This window comes from Varroa destructor, unplaced genomic scaffold, assembly GCF_002443255.2.
Source record: "Varroa destructor unplaced genomic scaffold, Vdes_3.0 BEIS01000001.1, whole genome shotgun sequence".
Taxonomy (NCBI): domain Eukaryota; kingdom Metazoa; phylum Arthropoda; class Arachnida; order Mesostigmata; family Varroidae; genus Varroa; species Varroa destructor.
Genome location: NW_019211454.1, coordinates 48,316,129 through 48,337,890, shown reverse-complemented (window position 1 = coordinate 48,337,890; position 21,762 = coordinate 48,316,129). Strand labels below are relative to the sequence as shown.

At 40.1% G+C, this 21,762-nt stretch overlaps 2 protein-coding genes across 5 annotated transcripts; one reads left to right on the top strand and one right to left on the bottom strand.

The window, feature by feature from the left end:
* Positions 1-2,061: 2,061 nt before the first annotated feature.
* 128up (GTP-binding protein 128up) lies at positions 2,062-6,604 on the bottom strand. Its single transcript, XM_022798330.2, has 6 exons — positions 6,419-6,604; positions 5,240-5,348; positions 4,648-4,820; positions 3,914-4,145; positions 2,908-3,229; positions 2,062-2,447 (listed from the first exon to the last, which is right to left on the bottom strand). The coding sequence occupies exons 1-6, from the start codon at positions 6,455-6,457 to the stop codon at positions 2,222-2,224; spliced, it is 1,101 nt and encodes a 366-aa protein (XP_022654065.1). The 5' UTR covers positions 6,458-6,604; the 3' UTR covers positions 2,062-2,221.
* Positions 6,605-6,690: 86 nt separating this feature from the next.
* On the top strand, positions 6,691-20,467 carry EndoB (SH3 domain containing GRB2 like, endophilin-B). 4 transcript variants are annotated; one of them, XR_015319612.1, is made up of 10 exons: positions 6,691-8,756; positions 13,850-14,023; positions 14,301-14,394; positions 14,698-14,831; positions 15,167-15,254; positions 15,607-15,650; positions 16,526-16,615; positions 16,770-17,129; positions 17,676-19,696; positions 20,187-20,467. XR_015319612.1 is itself a non-coding variant. In XM_022798310.2 (9 exons), the coding sequence occupies exons 1-9, from the start codon at positions 8,682-8,684 to the stop codon at positions 17,817-17,819; spliced, it is 1,194 nt and encodes a 397-aa protein (XP_022654045.1). In that variant the 5' UTR covers positions 6,691-8,681; the 3' UTR covers positions 17,820-20,467. The 4 variants fall into 4 exon arrangements, 3 of the variants coding, with proteins under 3 accessions (XP_022654045.1, XP_086834304.1, XP_022654051.1); XM_022798310.2 differs by having other exon boundaries at positions 15,167-15,253; positions 15,615-15,650; positions 17,676-20,467; XM_086978178.1 differs by having other exon boundaries at positions 17,676-20,467.
* The last annotated feature ends 1,295 nt before the right edge of the window (positions 20,468-21,762 follow it).

The window sequence follows — 21,762 nt, the reverse complement described above, 5'->3', positions numbered from 1 at the left end:
CGAGAAGACATAGATTTGTTAATCGTTAATTATACCACAGGAACGCTTTGCGGCTGAAATGACACCTGTGATGTATACGCGTCTCAGGCCGTCCCCTGGTTACTTTTTTAATTAAAGCTAATAACCCATTAAAGGAGATACAGGAGAGACAGCTAGTCTAAATATTTCTCATCTACACTTAGTAAATTTATATTTGTATCCCCAAGGATAATTGTAGAAATATATTGGGAATCGATTATATCATCAAGCAACCTAACTGCTATATATCCGCGTTGTTGGAGTGCTATTATCAACGGCAATACACTCAGTAGACCGACGCCTTAAATGTACTCAAACCTGTTCAAAAGGCGATAAAAGCTATTCAACACAGCGTGTCTTAAAAGATCCATCAAAGTGTAAAAAACATGTACAAAGGTCCTTGAGATGCATGCGATATCAGTTTTGTCTCTTGCAAAATATTTTAATATAATAATCTAACATCTAATTTAGCATCTAGTTTTAACTCTAATGATACGAATATGATTACGCAACATGGCCACTTCGAAAGAAGATCAAGTTCAGCACTCCGCTAAAGGATGTGTTTAGTATATATGTATATATCATTAGCAAATATTTCTTTTAGGTACTGCTTTGTTTGCCTGCTGATTAATCCAAATAGTTCTCATCTAGCCTTCTTGTAGTGTCCAATCGTCTCAGGCGATGCCTAATGGCTGAAGTACCAGACATAAAATTCCAAAATTGTATTTAAATCTTTGTTCCAGTGGTATCATTCGAAACTCTATCTTCACTTTCGTCAACAACATTTTGCGTATGACAATCAATATACGAGTAGCGGGTCAGCTGTGCTGCTTCTGGCTATTGTAATCTAATTAGCCGCGATGGTATCATCTGTTATGCTAAAGTACCCTAATAAAAACGTATAGCTTTAAGCGTTACAATCTCTCAAATGATGATCTGATTTAGGCTGACACAGAAAACAGTACAACTGTTCTTTGCAGCGGAAGCAGAACGCAAAAGTACAGTCCCCTTTCACACAATCAGGCTGAACGAGACACCTACGGCATTGTATTGCAGTTTCTTTCTGAGTGAAACATCTAGTCCCCATACGTTGTGAGAACGTTGGGCACAGGCTGTGTCGTTTCGTGTGCTGCCAAGCCTCTTAAGGACAGTAAGCTTGTTTGCATGAACTGTATTAGCAATCTGGATGAATTCGCTGGATTTTTTTGGATAAGTACTACTTTGAATTCACTGTTATAAGTTGCGGTTGAGGGTAAGCTACTATTATTTTCTAAGGCTCAGCTTTTGGCCATTTGCACTTGTAGTTTAGCGCTGATACTCCAGAAGAGCTTATCAGTTTCAGCAGCTGACATTGGTCTTGAATGGACGCAATTTCGGTTGTTCATTTCACTCTACACGTTCACACTGATTGCATTATTTATCCGCTTCCACGACACAACTTTCTAGGCCAGCTTTCGAGGTAAGAGGCGAATGATTATCGAAGAAAAGTTTAGTTTATGGAAAAGCCCGCTGTCACTGTCAAATCGATCAGGCATAGTGTTGTCAAATGTTTATGTATGGCAAATGAGCAGGCATGCCGTGTGGAAAGGCTTACTTTGTTTCTTAATACTGCTCCATTAAATAATGTCTGAAATTTTATTTCTACGTTCTTTTCGATTGTACATTATTGTGTGTATTCGGAAACACGCAGTATGTAATGAAACCGTTAGGCACACCGCAGTATAGCTGACGTAATAACAATAATAATTTACGCGAATCTAACTGTATATTTACAAGATAAATGCTCTTGTGAAGACCAGCTTTTGGTGCAATCCTATTCCATATGTACAAATAACAAAGAAATCACAAGTATGCATGCATTGAAATCTGCGTGCTAAAAGAGTTAATTCATAAAAATGGCTTAGTCATATCCTGACGACGCCAAGGGCGTCAGTGGATGTTCAATGTCAGCAGACCGACTTCAAAGACATAGAATTCTAACTGCAGGACCTGAGATATATAGGGCAAACATCAGCCACATGTGACGATTAAAACAAACTATAATTACATTGTACACCAAGACAAGAAATGCCATTTATTCACCAATCACGTTAACGTCCAACATAACCCACCCCTTTACACCTTGGAACTGTTTACCAGGAAAACATCTAAAACAAGTTCTGTCTTCTGTGATCGAGTTCCACTTGTAATCTACATAACTTTGTTATACTCGCTTGACAATCTGCACAACATCCTCGTCACAAAGAACATGCTCTTTTCCCACCTTCTGCGGATTGTGCTTCACGCTTGAACCCCAGACAAGAGCGTATTTAAATTCCTTGATTAGCGTTCGGTGCACTTTGTTGCAAAAGTCTTCCACGGTCTGATGGTCACGTGCCAAAATGACGGGGGCTTCATAGTCAGGTAACTGCCCTTTAGGCTTTGTGTAACTGAAAAAGTAGGTTCGCATAGGTTATTACTGGACGGAACTGAGCACATGACTACGGTTACTTAACAATCAGTTAATTCCCGTCTAAGGATGACTTTACATTGTATGACCAAATTGTAGAAGGGGCAAGCCGTATAAACTCCTCCATCGTTATTATAACCAACCATATCGTAATTATTAAGTATTCAAATTCAATAAGCCAAATCTTGCCAGCCGAAATTTAAGTATTAGCGTATACTATAACGTTGTACAGTACTAAGATGACGTTTCCGCTAGCATACTGCCTGAAAGAAGTCCAAAGAAGTATTCAATGTGTTGTGCTGGTGGTCAAGTTAGCGAATTATAATATCGTACTGGGTTCATGAGTTAGCTTATGTACCGAAAATGGCTTCCAAACGAAGGGTTTCTGAACGGGAACGCCCAGTTTAATTAAATGACGTAGCGAAATAAAATAAATTTACATTCGAAGTAGTCGAAGGTATTCCCAGGCCTTTTCGAGGAGGTCATCGAAGTTCCACCGGTGATGTGCTGAGATCGGCACGCAGTGTGGCACCTTATAAATAATGTCGAGCTCTTCAATTGAGATTTGATCTATTTTATTAAGAACGTAAATGCAAGGAATGTAAATACGATTTCCTTCGATCACATCAATGAGGTCATCCTGGGTAGAATCGTATTTTAATACGACGTCCGCGTTATGAATCTTATACTCAGATAGGATCGCTTTCACTGTCTCCAAATCCAGTTCCGTCTGTGGTACAAGGCACTGCAGATTAATTCCGCCTAAATACAAGCCAATAAAACAAAATGACATGTAGTTAGCCTTAGGGACGTCTGAGGAAGTCGCCCCAACGGGTCTTTAAAAATTTAACATAAGTAAATATTATCGAATCATTTTATTGCCCTAAGAGAGGGTAGCTATTAAGACACTTATCATATCCTAACACTTCATGAAATTTTCATACTAAAAGAAATTCTTTAATTATTTTGTCCACGTGCGCATTGGCATAATCCTAATATATGCAACGTGAAGACTGATAAATCTAAATATGTCACTGACCTATGACTAGTACATTAATCAAGAAAGCATTTGGCCCGGACCAAGTTGATTAGGCTATGTATTGAAAGTCAGTTGTATGGGTCAGTGCGAACAGTGCACCGCGTTGGGAAAATTTCGGTCCTTGCCTACTGCTAACATAGCTATGTGAAGAGTTGCAGTAGGATTGCGCAGTGGCCTATTTAAGAATTTGTACAAAAACGTCTATAGGAGATAATACATGACTTGGAGGTATAGCTTTGTAAATCGCCGGACAAGAGAAGTGGAGCACGTGCTTTTGTAAAAAAGGTCGCAATTTTCTGTCAGACCAGCAAGAAATATGTCATCAATTATGCTACATACATTTAGGATAATTAGTTGATCCTTGGCTAGGACACGATTCGTTCTTATAACTTTGCGTATGAACGTACCTTTATCTTTTCTACGGAGGGTAATCTGTGGGGGTTCTTTATTCAGTCGGATACCGAACCCCTCCAACTCGTGTTCGATCATCCGTTTGTGTTGCAGAGGTTTGAGGACGTCAAGTACAATGAAAATCAGGGAACAGGTTCGAGCTACTGCAATCACCTGCCGACCACGACCCTTTCCGTCTTTCGCTCCTTCAATAATACCCGGAAGATCTAACAATTGAATCTTGGCACCCTGACAAGGCACACACACACATGCTTACTATAACAATATACAAAGTCGAATTAACCCAACGGCTACGAGCTGAATTCGTTAGCTTAGTGCTAAATTTACTTTCATCGAATCGGCACGACGCTACATCGGTTAATCAGACATCAAACTTTTAACATACGGTAAATACATATAGCATAGAACAGACCGTTTAAACTTCTAGCATACAGTCATCTCTTCACGTAATAATTAAAACTAAAGGTTACAATTAAATTTGAGGCTGAAACTGCTCGGAACTGTTGAAACCTCCACATACAATGTTAAAGTATAACATCTGGCATTTTTAAATACTAAAAAGATGTTAATGTTATTCGTGTAAAAGCATATAAATAGTTTAGCTTCTGGGCACAGTGTAAATACGGCATCTATATGAAAATTCCTATTTATCCTGACATTTTACATGAGTGCGTATTTTAGACTGTTTTTTGGTTTCGTATTCGCTCTCGGAGAATTGCGTTGCTTTTACCTTATATTTTATAACACCAGGTACAGTTGTAAGGGTTGTAAACTCGTAGGCGGCCACTTCAGAGAACACTCCTGCCAATGTGTTCATCAGTGTTGATTTTCCTACCGATGGAAACCCTATGAAGCCAATCCGAGCGTCGCCAGTTTTCGCTACATCAAACCCCTCTCCAGGACCTAATCAACGTCAATGGAAAATCTTAAATTCGATAAGGTTCCAGTGATAGAAAATATGATACACGAATAATACGCAGTGATTTACAGATGTGATGCGGCTAGCATCAAAGTATTTGCTATTGACGTCTCTTTACTGGTGAACACGCGATATACAACTAGCAATCACCAATCATCTGTCGATAATACCAACGGTGCCTGCCTTTTCTATATCAAAAATATAAGGACTTTTTACATGGATGGACAAGAAAACGATAAAGCTCCATAGTTTTTATCCATTCAAGTTCTTCGAAGCAAAGCACAAGCAGAACGCGTCGACAATTTCTTATTTTGCCTCCTCTAAAGGATTGTCTGAAGACAAGGCATGCATAAAATTTGTATCGAGTCGTTACAAGTCAAGATGATAGAGTCAGGAAACCTACCACCTCCACCGCTTTTTGGAGTGATTAAGTCCCGGCGAAGTTTAGCGAGTTTAGCTTTAAGGAGTCCAAGATGGCCCATTGTAGCTTTGTTTCGTTGAGTTCTTGCCATCTGAAAAAATTTTCATGACAGACACGTTATGGTCTCCGTTCATTCAACGTGGGTTGAATTGCTCGAAAATGTACGACAAATAACACAAAATTACTTATCTATCTGGTCGTTTCTGCGAGCCATATGGTGGCTGATGATTTTTTATATTTACCCCTTACCGGAGGCCCGAGTGCCGACAGTGGACATTTGCAGCGTTAATAATTTACCGCAATGGGCAGCTTTGAACCAATGCTGGTGGTGATGAATATGTTTTCAATAATTGCAATAAAATACGTCATATGTACCTAATGTATACCTAACATTACAGACAATGCACAAATAACAAATCACTAAGATAGAATAACTTGACAAAGAAGAGTACGTTTCTATAGCGATAATGCAAGAATCCTTGTATATCAGAATTGGAAGTGTCTGATAAACTCGATCAAGCACACATCTGAAAGCAGCTCGATCAAAGTGTAGATTTATAAAATTGGGAGTATGTCAATGAAAATAGTACACAATTCTTCATATTTGAGAATGTAAAGCATTCATTCCACGAAACCAAACAAAAAATGTTGATTTTAAATTGCACTGGACACATCATTAATTTTCTTTTAAACTTGTGAGTCTAAGTATCTTTTTTTTGTAGTTATGATAAACGTTTTAAGTATATTGAGTGTGTAATTTTTTGTTTATTCCTTCTTGTAAAGCGAGCGATAGTTGTCAAAGGCTGCTGAAACAGCGAGCAGGCATTTCACTCTGAGCTATCTATCGTTTTCCAGAAGCTAATAACTTGTCATTTCCTAATAGGTCCCCTCTGCATGCTATCATACAGACAACGTCTAATTCATTGCGATTTATTTGTCTGGAGAAAAAGCTGATATGTGCTAACATGTCAGTGTTCGAATTAGTGCAAAACTAGCTAAAAATAAATACATACATAGAGAAATACACACATAACCAACATATTTAACTTCTCGATCTAAAAATAGAATAAAGGAACATTAATTTACTTCGAATGGATAGTTCTTTTTTCCAAGAAACATGATTGTTCCGGGTAACAATCAGGGAAAACACTCTTTACTCACCTCGGCCTCAATTTGGGCGATCTTTTCTAGTGTCGACATTGTGCTTTAACTACTAGCCCGACAGAACAAAGATTTTTATTATAATATGAAAAAAAAAACGTATATCCAAGTAATCACAGTTTCATGCAATCCACTGGAAAGCACGTTGCCTGATGAATGCGGCACGAACGAGTTGACTTCCATTTCGCCTGCGTTCCGTCATTTAGCGAAAACCACAACTCAGCTTTTTAGAGACTGGATTTTGCAGATTTTCAGCTAGTGTAAAAGTTCGATTTGACCAAATGCAGCAGCCTCCAAAATGTCAAAATTGCAGAAAGTATTCTCCAAATCAAGATTTATTTTGTGGTATTTCACCAGGTTCTTATGAAGCATCTCAATCATCTACCCAATTTCTATAAGTTGTGTACAATATTTTTTGCGCGATTCGTGCTACAAACTCAAAGAGAGCACGAGGTTTTCACCGCTTTTACCGTTTCAGCCGCAGGTTCCCCGCCTCATAAGCATTAGCATCAATAGGTCGTTTAAAGGGGTTGTACCAACTTCAGACAAACGAAAAGGCTTACTGGCATTTCTTTAGCATTAAGGACTATAGTGAGCGCGCCACTCTGACGATTTGCCACCCGCCGCCAACTTTACCCCCCGCCACCCCCATCATCACTGAATGCCCTATAAACAAAATCCTTCCCGCAGACCCGTATCATAACTGAGCACGGTCATTCATACTGTCGCAGAGTAATAATTAGAAGCAGATTTACGTTTAATGTTAATTCTTTTACCGGCAGAGAGCACTGCGGCAAAAGCACGCGCCGCCGCTCTTCGTCATCACTATCGCCGCTGATAACGATGATGTTTCGGCGGCAGCAGCAGCAGCCATCAATGTAGACTAGTTGTTGTCGTTTGCTACGACTGACTGGGAAGGTTCCCTAGCCATGGTGTGGTTCACTCATGGATGTTGGTGCTATTGGAAGCAGGTATAGCTGTGCCGTTGCCGTCGCTGTTATCGGCTTCAACTATTGCGGTAATCGCTGCCGTTGATCTGCGCTGCTGCGTGTATCGACCGCCCGCCCACCCGTCCGTTCGACTGGCTGGTGTTTCGGGTTTTATGTCTGCTACTGCGTTACTTCACACGGCTGACTTCTAGCACGGAGCCGAGTGCGTCTACGGCTGGTTTCGAACCTAGGCCATCTCACGTGCCCCTGAAATCGCAGGTAAACGGGTTACTCCTGCGCAATCATGGGAACCGGTCGAACGGTGTCGACCTGCTAACTGCCGTCGTGCTTCTTCGCTGCTGCTTTCTACAAGGAGAAGGAAGCACATTTGGCGACCCCGGCAGCAGTCAACGAGCAGCAGCAGTAGTAGGGATTTGAATAGTGTGCGGTGCGCATGAGTGCGAAAGAGTCAGAAATGGTACAGTCGCAGCGTTGGCTAAACAACTGCATTCGTAACAACGGTTGATCGACGACAGCGGCAACCGTGCAGCTCGTGCTCCGCTGATATTGGTCATGTTAGCGATGTCGATAATGGCAGTAGAGTTAATGCACTGTAGTGTTTGTTGCTGGTAATATTGATAGTAATAACAATAGAAGTGACGGTGATGTAATGGCATGGTTTACCTGGGGACGTCTTCAATAGGCGGCGACTTAACGTGAACCAACAACCTCCGTTGCGTTCGACAAGCAAAAATTAAAAAAACCAAATCTCGAATCAACCTTGTGCTGACAGTACCTATTTGAGCCTTACACGAAAGAGGAAATATATTCAAGAAAAACAGGCTGCCGGACGTACAGAAAGGGAACCATAAAGCAAAAACTCTCCGGAATACCTAAACTGGAATACCTAAACTTCGAGCCTATCTTTTCTCAACGTACAATACTTGCTCCTTTCGTACGATCCCGTTTTTCCACGACCCTGTCATCTACACAGAATGCCTCAATAACCAAGGGTACTTAAATAAGCGTCGGTTCTGCCCTCTGAAAAACCAATTACATGCTAACATTCATCTCATGAGCCTGTTTCAGTGCTCAGCTGACGCTAATCCTGTATGCAAAACATAGAGATACCGAAGAAGTAGTGAAACGAACTTTGGCAACAGGGTAAGCCTGAACAAAACAAAGTGAAGACGGACTGCTGAGCCTGTGCAAGACAAGTTCATAGTTTATAGGGACAAAGTACATATAGAACGTTATAAAGAACATCAGAACGCTGATCATCTGAGATCATTCGTCTTTTATCTGCTGAACGGAATCGATCTATCTACACAACAATGGATAGTTTTAGCATAAGAAACCTGAAGGGATTTGCGTCGGACGCGGCCACCGCGCTCACCCGAGCTGTCCAGGTATGCGATCGTTGTGTAACCGGTAACCAGTTTGTCTGTCAGTGAAATAGCAAATGGATATAGAAGTAGTTATTACTGTTTTTCCGACAATATAGGGTGCGCGTAGGACGGTGCATGAACGGGACAGTCTGGCAAGTTCGTAGAAAAGCAAAAGACGCTACGACAACAACCGGGTTAGGCAACTCAGCTTTCTTCGAAACAACAAACCTAGTACGCCTTTGTTGGAAACTGCCGTATAGCCGAAATATATACATACAATTCTTTGAATGCCTTAGAGAACAAATGCATGAGAACTTTGGCGCCTTCACTTTTCTACGTGTGATTTCTCCTTGCTAGCTAAAAGACCGTTTGTTAGCTTTTGGCAAATAAGATAACATTCTGCATATATTATACGCCTTACTAGTAAACTGTGCGATATCAAATCGAACGGGGAACCGTATCGCGTAACGTAACAACGAACGGCTTTTAGGCTATTGTCCGTTTCGTTGACACGCGCTATGTTGACTAGAATATGTTAGATAAAGAAGGTAATTCGTATCGGTGGTTCTAGTGAGCCGAATGTCGACATTTGTTTCATGTTTGCATGCCGCTCCCTACGCGATGATGATGAGAGTAAAAATTACATAGTTCTATTTCATTTCATGTTTATCTCGTAGACTCGCATTGTTCAGATCCATTCGCGTCTCTATCTCTGTTTTCTTTTACCTATTTAGCTAACTAGGCTTTTGAGTTGTTAGGACGTTCACATGTAGGGTCACATCAGGCCTTTAATTTTATTACACAAACCTGACATCAGCTTATTTTTTTTAAGGTATCCCATGACGGAGTATAGTTTTCGACTAGGGTTCCTATTTTCTAGATTAACTGTCGTTGCTGGCTTTCGATAGATAAAGAAATATTTGTGTTTTGAACAGGCAATAAAGAACAACTACTGGAAAAAAAACAGGATTTTCTTGATAACTGATTTGTTTAAACGACTGTTTCAATTTATAACCAGTTCCCCTAGGTACGGTTATAAATTGAAACAGTCGTTCAAACAAATCAATTATCAAGAAGATCTTGTTTCTTTTTCCAGTAATTGTTCTACATTGCCTATTTAACACACAGGTACTTCTAGAGAATAAGTTTTGTCTTCGCACTATCGTTAACAATAATATAATACTTGAAGAGTCTGCTTTTGTTTTCGAAGAGCCAGCTAGAACATTGTCATTGTAGTGCTCCTTAAAGGACTGCTTTTTTAGATCTTCATTGACTATAGTTATTTTAACAGCTGCTTTAAACATTTTTTAGCTTTGCTAATAATAGTCTCTCCAATGGTCACTAAGGCCTTGTTTTTCAGGGATTTCTTAGCAGGCGTATATTTAAGGGGGCTCAAGCAGCCAGCTTTGTATGTGCCTACTTTTGAAGCCTGTGCCTGGTTGACAGACTTCGACGACAGGCAGCAATATGCAAACAAAATAGCAAGACGCCTCCATAAGCCACACTAAGACATTTCGAGTGTTAGACTGACGTCCAGAATTCGTGGTATAATTAAGCCAAAATGAATCTCTCTTTAATTGCATTTCCATTTAATGTCGTCAGTTGCGTTTTTCTTTTCTAAAGAGCCACGTTTCAATAGCCTACTGCGGTATAATCTGGTTTTATCTTATATAGTTGTCGTTAAGTATGCGCCGTTCATTATAATCTTGAATGATATTTCCGGATGCGTCGGCAGGTAAACAGAAAACACAACATCTTGTACGCGATGCTATGGCCTGGAGTTTAACAACGATACTGTAGTTAGCTTTGTTAGATGTTTGAAACCTGATTTTCTTATGTTGGCATAGCGCGATAAAGTTCGTTGTAGTTTTGTTGAGGTTTTCTACAAGTTGGGTAGTAGGCACGCCTCATAATCATATACAAATACAATGGTACGTTCGTCTATACAAATTTGCATTTGGAATTTTACCTATCTTTTGATGGCCGAGACTCTTGCAACCAAGACAGTATTACGTCATCGTACTTGGAGTAGTTATCTATTATTGGAAGAGAAAATACAAATATTAACTGTGTTTTAACAAGTTCTGTGAAGTGAGATGCGCGCCTTAAGGCGCTTGTATCGACACTATAATTTATAATCGCGTAGTAGGTACCATTAATTGCTGTTTTACATATTGAACTCTTTGAGCAAAAGAGAGCACGTCTACTCCCGGTTTCAATCCTACTATTATATAATAGGCTATTATGACTATTATATTACAACAGATTAGTTTACTAGACATCTTGGTAGGCATTTTGTTTTCCTGTTGCTATGCTAGGTATATAAACTAGTGCTGGTTCACGTATAAGATTTTCATAGTCTCCATTTGAATCCGTATAAGACGCGCTGTTTTTAAGAGAAACCATGACGCTTGAAGGAAACAGAGGTCTCCTATTCATCACGACTGATCGGATCCGAATAGTCTGACAAAACGGTCTATCTAGCCCATTCAGTTCCTTCTTCATACACTTCATATGCTCTTCTGTCGTATTTAAAATAAATGTTATCTAAACTAATGTAATCACGCTATAGTTATTTTGTTCTTTATTGGCTCCTTTGCAATTTTCGCTGGCGGTGCATTAGAAATTTGGTTACAGTAGATATTATTAACGCAGGCGAAGGCCACTGTTTTGCAATTAACGCATTTAGAGCTCTGTTTTCACTCAACGATATTCTGCACAATGGAAAAACCAAGACCCAAAAGGCTAATAACTAAAGTTAATAGAAAAGTTGATGTACCTTAATTAAATTAAAAATAAAACCTATAATTAAGAAAAATGCAACGCCTTTATGAGCGATATCGACTTGTTTTCCCTCAGATATCTATTGCTATGATTATTCGATCGAGACGAGGTGCATATCTACAATACACGCGTTATGGGCCCACGAAGGTGCCGTCCACTTAGCATCCATTGTAGTTGGACTGATCTTGCCTACTAGCCTTATATATCCACCTGAAAAGCTGCAAGTTGTTGTCTATTTAATGAACTAAATTTTGTGAACGCTTCGGCCGCGACAGAAGCGGGTATCGACCGATGCCCCCTGCCGCGGTGGTTGACGATGTATTAAACCGCCATCACGTCAAGGAAGACAAGCGTGTTTTTCTAAGTGTCGCCGGAGTGCATCATCATTGCGAGATGCACCGATGCTTTGGCTGTTGTCGTGATGTTTTAGATGTTGTAGAGTGTGAAAGTCGTAACCTATTGGTTATCGTGAGCTTTCTTAGGTTAGGTTTGTTGGTGGTGGTTGCATAGGGATGAAAGTTTGTTACTGTGTGACGTACAATGATCTGGTAGTGTCATGAAAGAGACAATATGAAGTAGCAACTCGTTGGCAAAACCCTCTATGTTTTTTTGGAAGAAACGCCAAGCCCTCAGCTCATGGGAGTAATGCTACTAAGCGAAACACATTCCGAGTAGGTGTGAATAATAATGGTAAAATAGGCCGAACAGGTTTCAAGTAGGCAAGTTTCTCAACACCGCTTTATCTTGAAAACAATGGGGCGTTGTAAAGGCTAAAGTTATTGATTGTGAAGTATTTTTTGTTCGCGATTTATCACATTCGACCGTTCTCAACGAAAACGAGTCTCGTCCATGGAAAATGGTTTACGAAAAGCAGACGTTCGCGTACGCTGGACAAAAGCCATCGAAAAGTGCCGAAAGTAATCCGTAGTGCTTACTTGCTAATAAAACGCGCTTACTCCCGCTTGTAGACCTATATATATAGAAGAACTATCTTTTATATTATATAGAAAGCATTTGGAGACCTAGGCGTCTTGAAACGATGATGATACTAACAATAATCTGATTTTGTTCTTTAGAGTAATTCCTTTTTTCTTTCAAATTAAATACGCCGGTGACTGCAGTAATTTTGCAGACAGGATTTCGCGCCACTACATCCCACCGAGCAGTTTGCCTACGTTACTAGCCCTCGGCGTCCCGTTCTGGCCGACAGACTAATTAATCAAGCTGCTTTCAACGCTTTAAGAATCTTTTGATTGCGGGAAACATGGGAGAAATATTTTCGTTGAATTCGGCCTGTTGTGGATGAGGATAGAGCAATCGGCGGACACGAACGCGGAGATTTGATATTAACGTCTGTCTGAAATGTCTCAATCAAAATGATAGAATAGGTTTACTTTTGTAAACTTTTTTTCCCTACGTAATTACTTCTATCTAAAATATTGTCTGTGTTAAACCGTTTATGAATTTCACACGGAAAGTTCTACTGCTAGTAGCATTTGTATGTATGCTGTGGAACTCAATGACGCCGCTGTGCCAGAACGAATTTCTGATTTAAAATAGAATGCAAATGAATGCATTGGATAATTATATTTAGACATATATTTCGTCCAGATACGTATTACAAACTGTGCAAAATAGCTTAAACTAAAAGAGTATTTGGCTGACAGCAATACTTGTATATGTGTCGTTTCGAAACGACATAGATATCTATAGAATATTATTTTTAAACATTCATTTGTTGATATCAAACATTGTTTAGTTGTCAATTAAATATATCAAAAAATTGTCAATTAATAAACTCTAAACTGTTTGTAATTAACAAGTGAGCACATGTTGCAAATTGGAAAACGTTTAATTAATTCCGAGTTTTTATACGCCAACATCTGCTTCTCGTACGTAATTTGGCTGACGTGATTTGATTACAGCGTAAGCGTACCAATCAGAGATCTGTACACATTATTCTAAAGCATGTTTACGTTAATAATAACTACAAAATGTTTCTTTTTCTAATTATTCTACCCAAGTTTACAGTTTTACGAAATTTTCCCTAAATTTTTCAACCGCATTTTTACACAGGCGTGCTTAGATTTGACCCTACAGCCAGTGATGCTTGGAGAACCATCATTATAGTTCTAGGCGCAGTTCTATTACATATATATAACATGTAATCTTATTAATTATACCTGCCTTTGTTAAGAAGAATTAACGTCGTAACTTTTATTAACTTCAACATATTTATCATATTCTACTCCAGCTTAGGTTGCTGTAGCAACAGTCGCGAGGGCAACATTATCCGAGAAGTTGACTGGTCGATATCTATATGTTTACAGTACACGGAAGAACGGCTGGGCACGGCAGGCCGCACGGAGTTAGATGCGCATTTTGAAAGTCTCGCACAGAGAGCTGATGACACCAAACTCTGGACTGAAAGACTGCTCTCTAAAGCAGAGGCAGTCCTTGAGCCCAACCCGAACGTTCGCGTTGAAGATTACCTGTTCGACAAGGTCAGTTTAGCTTAATCGTTGTTGTTTTATTGTAAATCGTTAATTAGCGTGCCGTGACATTTTTACATATATATCTTGCAAACAGGTAAGATCGCAAGATACGTTCCCATTGCCTTTTCATGCAATATTTGCTTCTACAGAAAATAGCTATTTTTGTCCTCTGAAACTTGAGTGGTCTTTTTTAAGATTCGTATTATTAATCGATAGGAGACAATGTTGTTCACGGTTATTAGGGAGGACAAGTACTTTCTAATATTTTCCTGTTTGATTTCCTCAGTTGGAAAAGAAACGTGAGCGCCCAAACAACCTCGAGGCGCTTGGACAGGATATGGTTAATGCTGGAGGCGCATTTGGTGCTGGCACACCATACGGTAATGGAAGTGAAACGATGATTTATTCTAAATATGATAATATCCAGTCGTTGAGAGTAGCTAAGTTTAAGGGTTATATCGCTAAAAAAGGGAATGAACTGTGAATAAGGAAAGTTATTATCATATCTAATGCTTCTTTGGTACATGGCAAACGGTTCCTTGAGTATAAAAGTATAATAAGACATTGTTTTGTGGGAATACGTTGACTGATACTACTCTGCCACCGCGCGACCTCGCTCTGCGCTTTGTATATCTGAGGTTTTCAATAAATAGCCTGTAATTCTCATTATGTCTGTTTCGCAGGTAGCGCCTTGATAAAGGTCGGGCAAGCGGAGAAGAATCTGGGTGGAGCGGAACGAGATTTTGGTAGAAGTGTACACACTCACTTTTTACAGCCTCTCAGGAGGTTCTTAGAAGGAGACATGAAGACTATCATTGTGGGTGTCTTCATTTGATCATATCTTTATTTAACAAGCGTAGAAAGGATTTGGTCAAAAAATACCCTGGTTTCCTATTTGAGTGGAAATTCTCGTGGCGCTTTTTATAGATAAGCATCAATCGTCGTAATTTTTGTAAACATTACCGAGAACTATTTGATTAACAGAAAAATAAGCGACCATAAACTCTACCAGTTGTTAACAGTGACTACACCTAGCATAATGGTAGTTTTTTTAACGTATTTACTTTCTCGTTTCCTAGATTCGAACTTATTAGTCAATACCGGTGAAATGTCGTTTTAATTGCTTTTTGATCATTGGGCATTGCGCTTCAGAAAGAGCGACGTATCCTGGAGAACAAACGGTTAGACCTTGATGCCGCCAAGAATCGACTCCGCAAAGCTCGATCTGCAGACCCACAGGTATCTGTAAACTACAGTATCGAACAGAAAATGATAATGCGATCTCTGTATGCTCACTATTACATATAAGGAGCTAGTAAGTTTCTGATAGGTGCAGGATAATTCGACTAATGATGATTCAGTCAAGATTTGGAAACAATTTGTCCGGACCTTAATTTATTTCAAAGACTATCTGATAAAGGTTATAGGGCGAACCCAAATTTAAGACACAGTATTGGAATTACCGCCATAACGACGATATTGACTATAGATAAATAGGTGTGTTCTAAACGATGTGATTAGGTAACGCTTTCGAATTCGATAAATTTTATCGCACTAGATACAATGTCTAACTGGCTGTTTCCTAATATATGCCCCCAAGGCGAACGCCCAACAGATAGAAAAGGAAATCTATCAGGTTAGCAATTTATACAATTAAAATACACTTAATATTCCTTTTGTTGACACAGTTGCAGTTGGAATTGTTTTGTCAGCAGCTGTTTCTGGTAGTATTTGTCAGTGGGTGGGGCATTGTAGATGCATGCTGCTAAGCCTGATGCACCGATTTTCGTTACCATTTTGAGTCACACGTTTTTTTTTGTAACTTGACTACTCAAGCCAACTCTGCAATTCTTATTTTGTCCAATAGCGAACGTGTAGCGAGATGTAAAGCTAGCCTATCACCGATAGCGGTAACACATACACGGTATATGTATGGCATAGTGAGATGAAACAAGGCAAGATGGGAGTTGTTTGCTGTTGGCTATCTCAACTTTCTTATCGAGGCCGAATTTATCAATTTTTATCAAAAATATGATCGATTGTCGTCAACTAACAGGAGTGATCATTTCACATTTTCCATTTATATCGGCTTAGGACTCAGTTTAGGACTGCTTCCTTTCCAATTTTACCGTAAAAAGAACGCTTTGCTAAACAGAAAGCTTTAACAGCTCATAAACGAAGGTATCAGTCGAGGCGGGATATGTAAAGATGAATTCATGTATCATCTATTTTTTTCGTGTCCATGTGTTTTGTGCCTTCTGTCACATTTCAGTACGAGTATGTGAGTTCGTTTTTGTTGACGCAAAGCATGTGGGCATTAATACTTATAGCCGATTTTATTTATCGTGTTACGGAAAAATCACCGCTTGCGTTTAAACCTTTTTTTAAACATTTGTAGTAGTGGCGGTTTTTCTTTCTCTATTTCTTGACTCGTACTTCAACGTCTTAGTTGTCGAAAATTAGCGCTGGCGGAAAGCAAGAGCTGACAATACTGTGCGACGATATTTTTAGGCGGAGAAAGAAGTGGAGCTGTGTCAAGCCGAATTCGACAAACAGGCCGAGATAACTCGTCTGCTACTCGAAGGGATCTCTACTACTCATGTAAGTGTCGTATGGTAGAGAGTATTGTTAAATTAGATGTGTTACTATTGACACCACAATCAAACAATTCCATAATTCTACCTGCAATATTTAGCTTGTTCGTTCCTACCATCGCTTCTTTGTCTACTTTTATTTCACTTTTCTGTTGATTAAGGCGAATCATGTACGGTGTTTAAGCGATTTCGTCGAAGCCCAGATGGCGCTGTACGCTCAGTGTCAACGACATATGCTGGACCTGCAGAGAGAGCTGCGCGCACTTAACATGAACGTGGGTTGTGGAGGGGTGAATGGGGAACAGGCGGAGGCAGGCGGCCGTGTATGCGCTTTCCAGAACGTGTTCGAGGGGCAGTCGGGTCAAGCAGGGCAAATGGGCACGCATGGCAGTGGCCAGGGGCCATTGCGCAGCACTACAGGAACTGAGAGATCCAACAACAACTCGAGCTACCGTAAGGCCAAGGTGTTGTACGCATACGAGGCGCTCGCAGGCACAGAACTTACCGTGAAACAAAACGAGGTAGGACTTTTATTTACTGAGATGATAACCGTGGATGGTTCTTTTTCTGCAGTTGGCATTAATTTTGCATTGTCTATTTTATTAGGACATTAGTGCGGCCGTCCAAACACGATTTTTTTGTTTCGAGTTTCTGGCAGCCAGAAATATATATTTTTAATAGATGGTGATAGTACTATACATTTATAATATTTGATATATCATATGACACAATGAAGTACATTTTTAAAAAGAGTCCTAGGACCTGCAGACTAAAACTGCGTATATGGATAAGGATACACAGAATAACTGTAAAAGAAAGTGAGCAATACGTTGCAGCATCATTCAGATTGGTTTGTGCTTAGACAAGAGGCATATAGACTAGACTAGGACGCTGGGCACCACAGACGGGGAAGTGAATGCGATTGATACCAAAAGACCCCATAAACTAATCGAAGAAACACACCTGTTATAACAACAACAATAGACTTTTTTTTAATAATATTTAATAATAAGCTTTAATATTTATTTAGTAATAATAATATATGATTATCACTGCTGTGTCTATAGGTATTGGATGTGATCGACGGCCCAGCTGATCTCGACCCTGACTTCGTGGTGGTCCGCCGAGTGGGCAGCAGAGAATGGGGCAAGGTTCCTCTGGCTTATCTTGAGATTCTTGATGACAGAATCAATGAAAAGACTACAGCATAAGACGCCAGCAAATAACAGCCGTCAGAACGATTGCTGACCAATATGTAGGAGACAAACACAGATGCACGTGTCCTTCTTTAATAGGTAGCAGTACCAACCACGCCGCCGCAGGACAAAGTGGGATAATGCGCATAAAAACCAATCAGAAACATTCGTGGCGCTGTTAGAAAAATGTTGTATCGCGGGCGACAGTCAGGTTCAGTTAACAAGCTAAGTTAGCTATCTCTAACATGCTGAGCTATCTCTATCTGGTGGCTGAAACAATACAAAAGACTTACACTACTACTAGCATTATGAAAAGAAGCTCGAGCATGATCGGAGGTAGAATCCGTTATGTGACGGGCATTTTAGCAGCCACAGTGCCGAAAGCCAGCTGATTTCAAGCACACCGCCATATGTCAAATGTAAATCTTTCCACCGACTTATCAAGCGCGCGTCCAAGCTCTATAGTTTACGTATGCTACTTCGTTGTTCTGTTCGACTTGATATGTCTGGCCAGCCAGCTGTGTCTCGACTTCGGACAACTTCGAAACAACAACAACGAATCATGTAAAGCGTTTAGCGTTTTACATATTGAGGATCGATTATCAACGTAAATAGAACAGAGTACACCATCTACGCTGCTGTGAAACCGAGCACGAAACATCGAAGTGACAAATCGACCAAGCAGTCCGGTCTAAAAGTCAATGGATGGAAGAAATGCTCGGTCAGTTTCCAGCCCCCCGTATCTTAACCGCCGATAACGTCGAGGCCATAGTGCCTTTAGAAAAAAAAGTCATACAGCGATAAAAGGAAACGAGTTAAGTTGTTCTGGCTATCGATAATCTGTGGCCGTCAATTGCACGCAGATAGAAACAGAAGATAAACATACGTAGATACACGCACAGACGCCACTATTCAATGTATTCGACAACTCTAATCACGCCGTCACTGGTAGAGTTAGATACGAGCTTGACTTGAACCTGACCGATACATATGACGCAACAGAGAAAACCTAACTGACAACTAGACAACGGCGACCACAGCAGCGGACAGAGGTTCGTATAAGCGGATTTTATGTTGCTACTGCCTACGACTGAAAACAACCATTTGGAAGAAAAAGATAACCATGCGCGCTTAGTGGTCGTGCGATATATCTGTAGAGAAAAAAGTGTATCGAGCTGAAGCAGAGCGCAAGACAGGGAGCAGCAGGGCGCGTTTTCACTCCGTGCAATATACAACGTATACACAAGCATATATTTATCTCTCACGTATACCTATTTATCCATGTAGTATCTAGTATGAAACTGACTACGGAATCGAAGAACGAGGAAAGGAGGACTAGCGCCTAACAGAGGGTCAGCATTTTGGCAGTTTTTCCTCTCTTCCTTTATATACGTTTCTGCAGACCCTTCTTTCCTCCAGCTCAGACAGAGTGAACAATCAATGCTGGTTAGCGAGAACCCAGTCAATCATTTAAACAGCACTAGACAGATAGTAGCAATCATTACCAGCTGAACGACTCGATTCACGGTCTCAGTCTACAACACAGTCTAGCAGTCATGGTCAAGTGGATTGAAGTGAAGGTGCAGGTCACGATTGTGCTACATCGATTGCATCCTTCGTGGGAGAGGAGCGATGTATGACAGTAAATTATGGTTTTTATTATTGTCTGTGCGCTCCGCTGTCGTTGTTTGCTCAGCGCTCGTGTCCAACTGCACGAGGTCCTGTGAAGAAGGCCCCTATCGATCCTAGGTCACGCCCGCCAATCAGTCATAATATTACCATGGTTAATAATGTTACTACTGTAGGATATGGATGTATGAAGATGATTGTTCATGGCAACACACGATGATGAGGATGATTGGTAAAGCACAAATTAACGTTCACTTGATATTGTAAGTCGTATCTTCAGTACTAATATTAATAGCATTGACGTAATTCGACGAGGTCGTAAAACGGCGATGCGATAATGCAAAATATGGTATCAGTCGTAGCTCGCAGCGACAAAAAACAATTCATGAAAAAACAAGTTAAACAAAGCTGTATATTGAGCAGCAATATTGAAACATCTGAGCAGAATTCCTTAGTCACGTCTCCTTCTGATAATTTTCTTTGATTTTTTTGTTTATCTATTACTTTCGTTATTCTCGTCGTTTGGCCATCTTTTTTCGGATTTATAAGGAAAAAGCATGCCTAGCAGATAATGGCTCGTTTTATGCGTAACGCTATCTTAATATCTCGTACGTACTTGCATACGCTGCCGTTGTAGCTCTCGTGATGTGGATTTGATTAACAAAACTGAAATGTACACAGTCCATCACCAGCGTTCAAGTAATGCTCACGTTATTTTCTTATGGTGAGATAAGGTTTATTTTGCTTTTCCAGTACTCCACTTCGTCCGGCAGTTTTCAATAGGTGAAAGTGTTGATCAGCCTGCGACCCTAAATGCGGCATGGAATTCACCATTATAGTTTCCTATTCGACTGTAATTAGGACACTGACCAATCTCGAGTGACCGGCGTTTTACTGGTTACCTGAGCAGATCACTTTCTCATGATTCCAAGTGAACGGCGAGAGCTACAATCAATAATCGAACGTGATATTTTGTAATCAGTCGGATTTAATAAAATAATATATATTTTTTACGGGGCTTGTGCTGAACATTATTTCTAGGTTTTTTTTTTTGCTATTCCGGAGTGACAGCTCCATACACGCTGTTTTCTATAACAAAATTAGGTGGTAATTTAATGGGACCTTGATCCTAGTACAATGTTTACAATAATGGATTATTAAAATTGCGCTTGATATCAAGTGTAGTACATTGGCAGGCAGAAAGATAAAGTAGTCACAACAATTTTCCAATCCCATCTCCCTATCTTGAGTGATGTAAGCGATCTCGTGAGCTCATACGAGAAATCTTAACCAGCAGCACATAACGCGCTCGAGATCGAAAGAGCATGAGGACCGTCGTTAGCAACCTTAGGTCGGTTTTCATTCTTATATGGATCGCCCTAGTGATACAAATACACCAAGCATAACACAACCCTTAAGTATCTATGAAAATGAATTTCGTAAGCGAAAGGCTTCACAGCCATGTTTTGGGCTCTGGCCTTTTGGCGACTTGGACAAGCAATCACTGTATGTCACGCCGTTCCAGAAGGTTTACTCTAGCAACAATAAAGCGTCTTCATAAACGTACGACATTGTAAATCCTATATATTTCCATTGTGAAGCTTTACAGAATACCTAAGCGTTGTTCTTTCATTATACCACTAGACCATTATGCGTTCTGTATTAAGTAAAGTATTTTTATCTCTACGAATTCGTTTAGATATATTCACATGTATACTACATTCTGTTTAATTACAGGAGGTAAGAATGTCTAGGTTGGCCTTGTGCAAAAGAGTTATTTAGTCAGTGATACGTTTCGATGTGGTAATAATGAATGGTCCGATCCAGAAGTGCGGAAGCCGTTCATTGGCAAGTAGTTAGGTTTTACCAATGTCGGTTGGTGGAGGTTCAGGATTTTTTTGGACGAATAGGATATAAGCTGAGGGACGAATGGTCCAATTTCTTTATCTACTATAATATACAATACGTATGATTCTGAGACGCGTCTTGCTTTCCGCTAGGCACAAAATCATCTTTTAAATAGGACTAGCGACTTTTGATGGCTATCTAAAGCGGAGATAAATATATATATAGAGAGAGAGATCATAGAAACCGCATAACAGAATGGCAGTTCACTTCCATCTCGCGGAGAGGCATGGTAACCAAGCTCTAATTGTAACCAGCCAAATACTATCCGTGCAGGCATAGATGCACGTGGTATGTAGAGTTAGTCACGCTGATGCTAAAACGCAATCCTTCTTATTACAGAAACATTGAAAAAGAACGATATCATTAGCGGGCACTAATACGGGTAGTTTCGGATTTTCTGCTCTGCCATGCGATATGTAAG

Bases quoted from the DNA above. Each gene is read 5' to 3' on its own strand.
- EndoB (XM_086978178.1), top strand. From the start codon at position 8,682: ATGGATAGTTTTAGCATAAGAAACCTGAAGGGATTTGCGTCGGACGCG. The intron at 14,395-14,697 runs GTAATGGAAGTG...TCTGTTTCGCAG, and splicing joins TGGTGCTGGCACACCATACG to GTAGCGCCTTGATAAAGGTC. The intron at 15,255-15,606 runs TATCTGTAAACT...TCCTAATATATG, and splicing joins TCGATCTGCAGACCCACAGG to CCCCCAAGGCGAACGCCCAA.
- 128up (XM_022798330.2), bottom strand. From the start codon at position 6,457: ATGTCGACACTAGAAAAGATCGCCCAAATTGAGGCCGAG. The intron at 5,349-6,418 runs GTGAGTAAAGAG...AAATTTTTTCAG, and splicing joins TCGCCCAAATTGAGGCCGAG to ATGGCAAGAACTCAACGAAA. The intron at 2,448-2,907 runs GTAAATTTATTT...CTACTTTTTCAG, and splicing joins TACCTTCGACTACTTCGAAT to TTACACAAAGCCTAAAGGGC.